Genomic DNA, 13,145 nt, shown 5'->3' with positions numbered 1-13,145 from the left:
AGGTGGCCAGTGAGTAGATGGCTTGGGTAGCTTGGAACAGAGCTCACTGGAGGTCTCTGCTGGTGGGGAGGCAACATAGCAGGCTGAATCAGGGTATGATGAGGCTGCGCAGCAGTCAAAATTGTAACACATACATTGTCCGGTATGGATGTATCAGCGGACAGTAAATCCGATGAAACCAGCATGTCCCGACAATTGCAGCCCCTATACAGCGCAAACCTAGATGGATTCTGAAAAGATCTGCAAGGGGGCTAGGATATTCCAGTGCTGGATAAGGTTGCAAAATAGGGTCAGTCATTTGTGAGAAGGGAAGGACACAAGTCAATCTAGTAGTGGTATCTGTGGCTCGCTGGACAAAAAGCAAGTCCCTATTTATATAAAGAGCCCATTTAAAAGCCCATTTCTAGGAACCGATTTGACATGAGGCACACTTATAAATTAAATCAGCTCTTGAAGAACAGAGATATTACAAACAGAAGAACTTCCCAGAGGGATACTAATCTTGAAGCTGCCGGGATGATGAATTTTATTCTGTAAGATTTTATTCCCCTCTGTGGCCAAAATACCTTCACCTGAACATACAGAAAAGGAACCTGGGTAGTACTTATGTAGTGTGTAAACTTGAGATTCGGATCCCACACGTTAAGCCAGCCTAAAAAAAGAAATAACTTCCATATCATAAAAATATCATCTATAAACCTCATCCAGACAATGATATGTGGACAAAATTGAGAAGTATACAACTAGGACAATTCAAAATTAGAAACATAGGAGGTATGTGATGTTGGGGCCATGGTGGCCCCCCCCATCTCTGTGCCCTTAGTTTGCAAAACATATCAGCATTCAAACAAAGACATTTTTTGTAAGTGCCAGACGGGTAAGGTTTACCAAAAAATTGGTGGGAACCAAAGTCCAAAGACGCTGGTCCAAAGAAAGGTGGAGCACAAATAAAGCGGCCTCCTGGGAATGTTGCAGTATAAGGCCTCTATGTCTAAAGGTGACTAATAAAAGGTGATCTGAGGATAGCTCAAGAGAATTAATAGTAGTAATAGTGTCCTGAATCCCATATGTTTGATGGCGCCAAGAAGACCAATGGTTGTTAAAAAAAAAAAACAAAAAAAAAAAACAGTCCACAAACTTTGACAAAGGTTCTAAGATAGAACCAATTACAGAGATTATAGGCCAATCGGAAGAGTATGTTAGAGATTTATGGATTTGGGTAGTATACAGAATACCGGGACCATTATGTGCTTCTCATCTAGAAAACTGGCCTCACAAGCGGGATGCAGTTGGCCTCTAAACCCGACTGGACAAGAGATGATGTTCCTTCCTTATGCTGAGGAGAAGGGTCTGCTTGTAAATAAGAGTAGAAGGAAGATTCGGAAAGTCATTGCATTAATTCTGTGACAGCAGGATTTGTCCAAAATTAACCACATTGCCCCCTTTATCCACCAGCTTAATCAAGATAGTATCATCCAGGATTAAAGATCAAGGCTTTTGTGTTCTACTTTGGACAGATTCCTAAATGTTTTTAAGGAGATCAATGTTTCATGGAATTGTAAATCATGTAACACCAATTGTTCAAACGCTACAATAAGGGGGTGCCCAGAGCCAGGGGAAAACCACTTATACCTACAGGAGATCACTGAAAGATCTGGGGGAACTGGTGTGATGTGAAGAATGCCTGTAACTTAAACTGGTGAAAAAGTTTTTGTTAGTGCACCAGTGCATCAACAGGATCATATTTTACACTGGGCACAAAAGTCAAGCCTTTTTGTAGAACCTCTTCTTCTAAAGCAGAGAGACTGTGGGAAGAAAGGTTAGTTAAAGAGCTATTTCATGTATGTGATAATTGCTGAGGACAAATCCAAGAAGATACAGTCAGTAGGCAGGAACCTGATAGAGAATAATCATCCCCAGTCACCAGAGATCCATGTTCTGATGTTGTTGTAACTGGAAATGGTTCCTCGTTATCCTTTGAGTCTGAGCAGTTTCAGATGGGCGCGAATGACCCCAAGGTCAACAATCCCGAAAAGGGCATGAAGAGCAATGACAATCCAAAGCTGAAGAAGAGGATGCTGTATGTGAAGATGATATAGTGATCTTGTCTCCTGAAGATTTGTACGATGAGGTGTTGAAAGTCACCCGTTTCAGAGGTTGTCACCATGAACTTTGGAGTGTGTGGGATATAATTTTTTTTTTTGTAATAAAGTAGCATATTTTCCACTGATTATATTTTTCACAATTACAATTAGTTATTTAAAATGCCTTCTTACATTCTTCTTTAGCAGAGACAAAATATCAGATTTATGTAGCAACATCAGTGCACACAATAGGGATGTGCAATCGTTTTTCCCAAATTAGGCAATGTCAACGAAATTGCCTAATTCGGAACGGTTCGGGAGAACAGAAATACGATTGAATTTTTCCCGAAATTTCGGAAAAAAATCATTTTTTAGTTAGTGCGCACTAACAGGAGTTAGCGTGCACTAACTCCCGATAGTGTGCACTAACCCAAAAATTGGGGCCCCCCGAAAAAAAAAACCCGAACCGTGGGAAAAATGAAATTCCCGTGGGGGGGCCCCGAAACGAACCCCGACACGAAATTTTTACCCAAAACACATTCTCTAGCACACACCACTGTGCAAGACAACTCCAATGATTACAACATCCCCACAGTTAAGAAAGATTAATTAACTTTGCTGAAGTTAAGGCAGCAAGTGATAGGATCCTAGGCCTTTGCTATGAACTTGGACATCCTACTAACACCCCTCCAAAAAAATAATCAACATTCACAAAAATATACAACAAAATAAGATCTGAGACTTAAATGAAGATACTTCAGTTAATTCCACATCTAAAAGCACAAGGCTGGAATACTGCAGCTGTTCAAATTTTGACTGCAATGAAAACACCTTTTGACTCCAAGACTTTCAAGAAAGAGGTTTACTAAACTGTACAAGACTGAGAAAGCCACTGGGTGACACAGTCCAAAGTACCAGGAGAGAGATTTGATAGATGGAGCCTCGATGAATCACAGTTTGTTCTGGGTCATGGTAACAGAGCAGACCCCACCAAGTTAAATGGAGAAATTACTTATCTGATAATTTCATTTTCCTTAGTGTAGATAGATGGACTCAGGACCAATGGGTTAAATGCTCCCCTGCTAGCAGATGGAGACAGAGTCAGGTTTCAAAGCTGACGTCACCTTAGATACACCCCTTCAGTATTCTCTTCAAAAGCTACTGTGGACATACTATTGAAAAACTTGACTAAAACTTGATTAAAACCAACCTGACTAAAAATGGATAATTGTAATTGTACTCAATCAAACAAACGTTGAATCCCAGCAAGAATATAGATGCCCTGATCTAAGGATTGGGCTACGGTTTACCCATAATCTCTTGGAATCGATATTCATTTCACGGGTGATTCCATGGCGCTGTTCTTGGGCAGCCGTGGACGGGATGCTGAGTCCAACTGGCTACATTAAGGAAAATGAAATTATCAGGTAAGTCATTTTTCCATTTCCTAGTGTGTAGCCAGATGGACTCAGGACCAATGGGATGTACAAAAGCTATTCCCTATCAGAGCGGGAGGCTGCCCGTGATCTGGTTAACACCACCCTAGAAAAGGCTGAGTCCTCTCAGGCCTGAACGTCCAGTTGACAGTACCTGGAGAAAGTGTATAAGAGGACCACGTCGCCCCTTGGCAGATGTCAACGCATTACAGCAGTCTAGCTTCTGCCCAGAAGACTGCCTGAGCCCTAGTGGAACGAGCTTTAACCTGAAAGGGTAATGGCTTTCCAGCCTCTACATAGGCTCCCGTAACTACCTCCTTGATCCAGCGAGCTATGGTAGCCCACGAAGCTGATTTGCCCTGCTGCCTTCCACTGTGAAGAATAAACAAGTGGATCATCTTGTGGACCGGTTCTGAAACTTCCAGATACCGCACCAAAAGCCTACTGACGTTAAATGGCGGAGGAGGCGGTAATCTTCCATGTCCTCGTGCCTTTCTAGGGATGGCAATGAAATGGACTGATTCAAATGAAACTCGAGACCACCTTGGGCAAGAAGGATGGAATGGTACGAAGTTGTATAACTCCTGGAGTCATCTGGAGGAACGGTTCCAGACACGACAATGCCTGTAGTTCAGAAATGTGATAAGCCGAGCATATAGCTATCAGGAACACCGTTTTCAGGGTTAACAAATGCAAGGAAAGATTGCACAGCGGCCGAAAGGAGGGCCCTACCAAAAACTCCAATACTAGATTAAGATTCCACAAGGGAAATCGGCCACTGTATGGGTGGCTGTAGGTGCTTAACCCCTTTCAGAAAATGGGCCATGTCCGGATGAGCTGACAGGAAGGCTCCGTTCACATCAATTCTGAAACAGGAAAGATCTGCTACCCGGACCTTCAAGGAAATAAAGGGTCAAACCTTTATTTAAGCTGTCCTGTAAAAATCCCGGGCCTTAAATACTCTCCAGACCCACACATACACTAAGGATATAGAGAACTTCTGTGCATGGAGTAAGGTGGCAATTAATGCCACCGAATATCTATGCTTCATCAGGCGAGCCCTCTCAAGGGCCAAACCGTAAGTCAGAATCGAGTTGGATCCTCGTGAAGGACAAGTTCCTGCTGAAGCAGGTCCCTGTGTGGTGGGAGACCCAGGGAGGGTCTCCACTAGAGTCTCCGCATGTCTGCATACCACGGATGCCTGGGCCAATCTGGAGCTAATAGTAGGACTAACCCCCTGCGGCGCTCGATTATGTGAATGACCCTGCCTAGCAGGGGCCATGGGGGAAGGTGTATAGCAAGTCCTCATCTGGCCAGGTCTGAACAAAAGAGTCAGTCCCCAGGGACCACTGATCTCTTCTCTGACTGAAGAATCAGGGAACCTTTGCATTGTGAGATGCGGCCAGCAGGTCGATGATGGGAGGCCCCAGCAATCTACCACCAGCTGCAAGGCTTTGGCTGACAATGCCCATTCTCCTAGATCCAGACTCTTCCTGCTTAGAAAGTCTGCTCTGACATTGTCTTTTCCTGCGATGTGGGAAGATGAATTAATATGGAGCTCTATCTCCTGTTACACTTACTGGCTCTTGGTTTCCCCCCTGGCGGTTGATGTAGGCTACCATTGTGTTGTCCGAGATTATGTGAACTGCTTGACCCTGGAGAAATGTGGCTGAACTGTAGACACTCCAATCTGACTGCCTGGGCTTCCAGGCGGTTTATGTTCCAGACTGCCTCTTCTTTGGTCCAACACCCCATGGCAATCAGTTCCTGACAGTGAGCTCCCCAGCTCCGGAGATTCACATCTGTCGTGAGGACCAGGCAGTTCGGCAGGGACAGGATTACACCCTTGCCCATATGAGCTTCCTGTAGCCATCACTGGAGGCGAGAACATACTTCCATCGGTAGGTGGAGGCGAATCGAGTAGTCTTGAGACAGCAGGTTCCAATGTGACAGCAGGGAGCGTTGAAGTAGTCGCATGCATGCCCTCACCCACGGAACTACCTCCAGGGTTGACGCCATCAAACCGACAACCTGAAGATAGTTCCACACCGTCCGGCGTATCGTGTTCATTAACCAACACACTTGGGACATCAACTTCCTTATCCGCGTGGACGGGAGGAAGACCTTGCCCTGCTTGGTGTCGAACTGGACTCCCAGATATTCCAAGGACTGGGAGGGTTTGAGAGTGCTTTTGTCCATGTTTACGACCCAACCGAGTTCCTGAAGCAGGGATGTCCCCTGGAGACTCTCTTCCACAGACTTTATCTGGATCAACCAGTCGGCCAAGTACGGGTGCATCGGGATTCCCTCTTTTCTCAGTGCAGCCGCTACAACCACCATAATCTTGGAAAATGTTCTGGGGGCGGTGGCCAGGCCAAAGGGCAGCGCCCAGAACTGATAATGGTGGCCCAGTACCGCAAAGTGTAGAAAATGATGATGTTCTTGCCAGTTTGGAATATGAAGGTAGGCCTCGGAAAGGTCCAGGGAGGTTAAGAACTCTTCCGGTTGTATGACCATTATCATGGAGTGCAGAGTTTCCATGCGAAAATGAATTACTCATAGATGTCGGTTGACACTCTTGAGGTCCAGGATGGGGTGAAAGGAACCCTCCCTTCTTGGGTTTTCCTGGGGCGCAGATACTGGAATTGTAGCCCTCAACCTGAGGATGTTGCCAAGGTGGACTCCACTGCCTGCTTCTTGTGCTGGGAGTGGCAAAGAGACATGAACATGTCCTGAGGAGTACTGTAAAATTCTAGTGCATATCCTTCTCGTATGACATCCAGTACCCATTTTTCCCCGAAGTGATCTCGATCCACCAGTGGTAGAAGAGAGATAGTCAACCCCTTATCTCCTCATTCCGAGGGTGGGTCGGCAAAACTTCATTGGGGGGGTTCGGGATGAACCTGAACCCAAACCTGCCCCTCTCTTGGGCTGTCGACTCCGAAAGGACTGAACTAAAATGTCGAGTTTCTTTAGGGCCAAAAGCATTAGGAGGAGCCCCTGGATCGACTCTTAATGGGTGAGGGGTGCTGTAACTGCTTTCTCTTATCTTCTGGTAGTCGGGGCACTGGAGATTCAACCCATTTACTGGCCAGTTTTCCAATTTGCTTCTGAAGAGGAGTGATTCCTTAAAGAGCATCTTTGTGAGATTTGCCTTAGAGGTTGCATCTGCTGACCAATTTTCCAGCCATAGCTGTCTTCTGGCTGCTACCACTGAGGCCACTCCTCTGGCCAAGCTATGGACTGGGTCAGAGCCTGCGTCAACAAAAAAAGGCAGCAGCAGGTTCCATAACCTCTATGGAATTCGCCCGAGTCATCCACCTCCCGAGAGAAGAGCAGGCATGAACAAAATTCCAGGGCACAACAAGAAGAAATCTGCAAGGTCATTGCTATTGCATCAAAGGCTTAAGGATGGACTCTATCCACCTACTGTGTGCATCCTTCAAGGCTGCTGCTCCTCCTCCCATTGGGATAGTTTGCTTTGAAAACGGCACAGACCAGCTCATCCACTTTAGGGAAAGGTGGATGTTCTCTCGCTGCTGGATCCAGTGGGTATAGAGTTTCTAATGCTTATCTACCTTTAAAACTCACTTCAGGGGTGTCCCATTCCAGGTCAATCAACTCCTGGATGGCTTCCAGCACTGGAAAATAGGAAGAGGCTTTCTGTAGAGAAACCAGAATGGGATTCTTCTTTGGTTTTGTCATAGAGTCCGCCCAGGAACTCCCAGCATCTTCAGGGTCTGGGAAACCAGAGCCAGCAATTCATCTCTATGGAAAAAACATAACATGGTCCGATATGGTTCTAAACCCAGTGGGATTTCCCCATCTTCCAAGGAATCTGGATCCCCTTCTTCGTCCGTGGTGTCCAGGTCCCTGCCACGGATACCTTTGGTGAGACGAGGCATGTCTCAAGGCCTGCTGATAGGGCTAGGACAGGAAGGCTTTACTGGCTGGGGTTCCGTCCGGACAGGGGCAAGTGAAGCAGACTGCGCCTGTTCGAAGGCTTGAAGGCCTTGAAAAAAATTCCACCCTAGAGAAGGCAGCCAGGTCCATGCCTAGCCCAGGACGTACTGGGGTTATGTGCCGCTGGATTTCCCTCTCCCATGGAAGACCCAGCCCCGGGATTACTTAGATCCGGGGTACTGCTGGTTAAGATTATGGCTGACCCATCCTCTGATTGGAAGAAGCCAGGCTTAGTAAAGTCTGGGGAGGCCAACTTTCCCTGGGTCTCCTCACAGTGCTGACATAAGTAAGAATCCAGATCAGACTGTGTAGCCCTAATATGACAAGCAGCACAGAGAGAATGGCGTTTATGTTTCTTTGCGGCCAGAACCATTAGGGACAGTAGCTGTGTGTTCAGCCAGCTCAGGCTTAAAAAATTTGTGCGCCCGGATTTCGGGTGCCTATGCGCACAGCGGCAAGGCGCCCAGCTTTACCTAAATTTTGCGCCTAGAGAGTTGTGCACGTAGGTATGTGCACAGCGCTGTGTGAGGCATTATGCGCCCAGTGCATGTGCAGAGCTGGTACGCACCGTGCGTACCAACACTCTATGGTGGGCAATAAAAGACGCACAAAAACGTGCACAACATGGCGCCTCCATAGCCTACCATGCGGTGTGCCTACTGAGCCTAAAGCGGGACCTAGCCCACAGGGGGCCGCTCAACCCAACCCACTCGGAAGCCCACTTCCCCTTACCCCAACGGGCTCGGGAACGACATTGTTACAGCGTGCCGAGCAAGGAGATTGGAGGAAGTCTTACCGAAACCCCTCCAATGTCTTTGAATCGGGAGGAATCCTCTTTTTTTTTTTTTTTTTTTAAGCTTACCTGGGCTCAGCGCTTACCGGCTGAGTACAGAGACGTCTCTGACTGCTGGGGAAGAGGGCTTTAGCCGTCACTGCTGCACTCGGCTTCCTACACATACTACCTTACAGCTACTTCAACAGCAAAGTCCATGTCGGGAACCGGCTACTGACCAAGGCACACCTCTGAGGGATCTCGGAAATCACCTCAGGAATTCTCAACTGGGGGAGGGACCTTTAGGTATCACCACAGGAAAGCAGGGCTCAATCTTTCTCCAATTTGAAAGTAGAATTTCTTCTTCTAAAGGGCACAGCGATCTTCTCAGGGAAAGCACGTCCACATCTCCTAGGAGATGGAGAGAGATCCTGAAGGGCTGAGGTCAAAGCAGGGGTGTATCTAGGGTGATATCAGCTTTGAAACCTGACTCAGTCTCCATCTGCTAGCAGGGCACTTGCCAGGTTCTTATGGCCTGGATTGGCCACTGTTGGAAACAGGTTGCTGGGCTTGATGGACCCTTGGTCTGACCCAGTATGGCATTATCTTATGTTCTTAACCCATTGGTCTTGAGTCCATCTGGTTACACGCTAGGAAACTGTATTTAGTGTCATAATTAAAACTTTAGGAGAGCTGATCCAGTGGCAAGTACCGCACAATACCATCCAAAGGGACCTGGGTTCGATTCTTGGTTCAGGTTTTCCCAATCCTGGGGCTGACGATGTTGCAGAGGGGGTGTCTGTAGCCACTGCATCTGGCGACCATATTTAGGGTCCATGTTAGGTAGGTTCAACATTGGATTCCTAGCCACTTTCACATATAATTCAAGTTTTACTCACTCTGTAGTTACTACTACTACTTAACATTTCTATAACGCTACACCTCATACGCAGTGCGATATAGTTCCTTGTTAACCTTTCCTCTCTTATCTCCCCCTAAGCTCGTCCTCAAACTCTGTTCATCAGATAAAATGCTCTCACTTCAGACTCTCCACTTTCTACCTTATGCCTGAACAGCCTTCCCAAGCTGGTGCATCATGCTCCCACTCATCATCTATATTCAGCTTCCACCTGAAAATCCACTTTTTTGAAGCTGCTTTTAAATCTTAAACTCTGGCTCTGCCTGCTCATAGTCTTGTTGATTTTAATCATGCCTTCTCTAATAAAGACATCTCCAGAAGTTTCTTATTTGTCTCGTCTGTAAGTCTTGATTAAGCAGGAACCTTTTTCTTAGGTGTATCAGTACAGTGCTGAGTATCTCTATTATAGCTATAGTAATACTACAGGGCACTGTGGTCTCTGGCCCCTAGCCAAGGACTGTCACCATGATGGCTGGCTTGAATTAGTTGCAGGATATAAAAATAGTGAAACACACACAAAATAAATAAATAAATCCAGCAAGAGGGCAAAAGCTGGTGCTTTAGTTTCCTGGTAAGATATAATCAGACACTTATTGTAAAAGAAACATTTCCGACATGAACCCAATGGCATGTCTTGCCAACAGGATCTCTGCATGACTACTTAATTAGCAGATGTTGAAAAATGCTTTAGTAATTGCACTAACATTTTCACTATAAGAACATAAGATGTGTCATGCACTAACTTTACCTTTATATCACAACTGTCATACAGGACTTTCCATGCTTGTACACTAACATTATGTTTTACTAATGTGGACTTCACGCTAATATTCTGTACTTGCTGGTATTTTATGGCCATAATCGATAGTATACTTGATATTTGTATATGTGGGGCGGATAGAGCCCAGCAGTTTCCACCTGTCCCGCTTCCAGCTCAATGAGAATCAAGGCTGGGAAGGCCTTCATGCATAACTATACTGATTTTTTCCTCTGTCAAATTCACCTAGCCCAGTTACTGCAGCAACAACCTTAGGCCAGAGACGACACAACAGAAGTACTTCTGAAAACCTACAATCATGGGCCCTAAATCTGTCCACTAGGATATCTATATTCAGATACTGGCCTCGTAGGAAAATTTGCTGGCATATTCAGCGGCACAGAGTTTATCCAGCTAACTTTGAGACTCCTCTTCAGCTGGCCTAAATGTTTTCCACTATGTTAGCCAGATAATAGAAAGGTGCATTCATTGCTCCATTCATTGCTGTAGTGCACCCATAAGAACAGACGGTACGCATGTACTATCTGTTTTAAGTGCGTACCCTAAATCCACGAGGTATGCATGTACCAACTCAACAAATGAAACGAATGAGGCAGTGAATGCACATCCCTACCAGATAATGCTGAAAACTGGTATTTATCTGGCTTAGCCAGACAACTGGCTTCATCCCGAAATGCCCCTGCTCCCAAGCTAGCCAGGTAACGAATTAGCCACCTATTTCCGGGCTAGTCTGCACAGTGGGATTTTTCAAGTCCGAAGTTAGCTGAACAAACAGCACCGCTGAGTATCGGCCTTCTAGATGTCGCTGTAGTGCAATGATTAGGATTCTCCCCCCCCCCCCCCCCCCCCCCCCAGGGAGCTGTAAACGATGCTCCTGAAGAATCCCCAGCTCCAGCCAACACAGGAATGGAAGAAATAAGGCAGGAAAGGAATCCAGGTATAAGAATAAGCGTTTACTCTGGTACTCAACTAGGCACATACACAAAGCAGTACCCTGCCAGCACGTCAAAGAGATGGCGGGAGTGGGAGGGAAGGCATCATCTTTCGTAATGGAAAGGCTTCTATTATATAGCAGCATTGTAACTCTGTCTCTTACCTGATGAGATCACATGTCCATTGTTCTCCTTCAGGACAGAAGCTGCTCACTCCTTCCCGGTACAAGAGCCCTCGCTGCACAGTTAGTGCCCACACCACATTAGTCCTAGCTGCAATCTGCGACAGCGGATACAGGCAGTCAATCTTCACTGCCCGGGCACAAGGTCGATCTATGCTGAGACCTTGGGCAGAAAAGGAAAGGAAAGAGCAGCTTCATAATGAGTTATGCGATGAAGCAAACTGTAAGAAAGAAAAAAGATTTTGGAAGCATTTCTTTGCAAAGTTGCATTTGCATTCAACCTACAACAACATACGATCTACTCTTAGAAGAAGGAAAGAACTCATTAAAAAAAATTTTTCATTTGGAGCTTTGTATGCACCATAGAACATTCCTTCCTTTTCTCTCGATGCTTCCTTGCATGCATTAGGGAGCTGTGCGCTCCTACGCTTTGTGATGGCTTGGGAGTAGATTACAGTGACTGGATCCACAAACTCAAACAAAAAGTGACTTTCACGTTTACAGTGGGGTAGATTTTATAAAAGTACGCCAGATTTTAATAGATACCTGCGTAGCCGCACGTATCTTTTAAAATCCGGGGTCGGCGCGCAAGACTGCGCAAAATCTGCGGCCTGTGCACGCCGAGCCGTGCAGCCTGCCTCCGTTCCCTCCACCCCCCCGCACCTTCCCTCCCTTCCCCTAACTAACCCGCCCCCTGGCCCTAACTAATTCCCCTCCTCCCACCTTTATCGCGAAAGTTATGCCTGCCCAAGGCAGGCGTAACTTGCACGCGCCGGGCCGGCGCACCATGGTCCGGTCCGGGGGCTGGTCCGGAGGCCGTGGCCACGCCCCCGGAATGCCCCCGACACGCCCCCCCCAGGAAAGCCCCAGGACTTGCGCGCGCCGGCAGCCTATGTAACGTTGGCTCGGCGCGCACAGGGGGAGAGCTTGGGGCAGGTTTTCGGGGGGTACACGCGTACCCCTTTGAAAATCTGCCCCACTGGGTGTAAGTGTTTTAGTGTGGCACTATACATCCTCAGAGAAGCACTGCAAGTTAAGGCACACCCCTGCAAGATCCCTGCAGAGGTGTGCTTTGGCCTGGTGGCACTGGCCAAAACCAGATGTAATAAACCTTGGACTGTCTGCCGGAAACCAGAACCACACTGCTTGGGCTGAACACTAGGCTGCAGGGATGGAAAACAAAGGCTGGAACAGCTGTCAGAGAAAGTAGCCTCGCTGACACTGGCTCCCACCATACAGCCAATTCCACAAGTCCAATATTTTATGGCATCAGATTTCAAAACGGGTTTCCACTCACTGCCAGACTGGTCACAGATTTTTAGTGAACAAAGAAAAAAAAAACCATGGGCTAATCATCTTAAGGGGATACCAGTAAAGGTGGTAAAATAGAAATCTGCTAGATGAACCTTTATTAGCTTTGCGTTATTTTATCTATAACTGTGGTACGGCTGCTTAATGGGACCTCTCTCTGAAGTAATGGGATTGGTCCAACCTGCAATTTCCATACTTTTGCTGCTGCTTTGCATTTATAGACAATTCCCAGCAGTTTTCAAATCCCAATATGTTGCAGCCCCAATAAGTGCACTTCTCAAAAAAATAACAGCAATAAAATTTTTCAGAAATGGGCTACAAAGACCTGATTTTACTGCTATCAATGATTGGGCCAAAAAATCTCAGGGTTGCAACACACACATCTAGACAGGCTGAGGCAGTGTGGAGCTGAATACCTGTCTGCAAGTACAGATCACCATTCGTCTTGATAATCCAGGCAGTGTCATCGCTTAAAGCTACAAATGCTGTTTGCGGGAGAGCCTCGTACCAGTGCCGCTTCCCCTTTATCGTTACTTTTCCACAGGCAAAAGCTTTGCTCGATTTCTGCTCAATCTTCCAAAGAAGGGCCCCTGCAGATTTTCAGGATAAAAGGAAAGATTGCAATCAAGTCAAAGGCACTCTAAAGCAGAGTTGCTTACCTGTACAGGTGTTCTCCGAGGACAGGAGGATGTTTGTCCTCACACATGGGTGACATCATCAGATGGAGCTCCAATGCGAAAAATTTATGTCAAAGTTTCTAGAACTTTG

At 46.5% G+C, this 13,145-nt stretch overlaps 1 protein-coding gene across 4 annotated transcripts in view; it reads right to left on the bottom strand.

Moving 5' to 3' along the window:
- Positions 1–13,145, bottom strand: part of TECPR2 (tectonin beta-propeller repeat containing 2) — a 181,856-nt gene that overhangs the window by 97,796 nt on the left and 70,915 nt on the right. For all 4 annotated transcript variants that reach the window (XM_029597970.1, XM_029597973.1, XM_029597971.1 and 1 more), the window contains 2 exons: positions 12,794–12,967; positions 11,049–11,229 (listed from right to left, as the gene is read on the bottom strand). In XM_029597970.1, the coding sequence (XP_029453830.1) occupies positions 11,049–11,229; positions 12,794–12,967 (355 nt within the window). The remainder of the gene's footprint in view (positions 1–11,048; positions 11,230–12,793; positions 12,968–13,145) is intronic.

Source organism: Rhinatrema bivittatum, chromosome 4 (assembly GCF_901001135.1).
Source record: "Rhinatrema bivittatum chromosome 4, aRhiBiv1.1, whole genome shotgun sequence".
Taxonomy (NCBI): domain Eukaryota; kingdom Metazoa; phylum Chordata; class Amphibia; order Gymnophiona; family Rhinatrematidae; genus Rhinatrema; species Rhinatrema bivittatum.
Note: the sequence above shows the minus strand (reverse complement) of the source record. Positions and strands in the feature narration are given on the sequence as shown.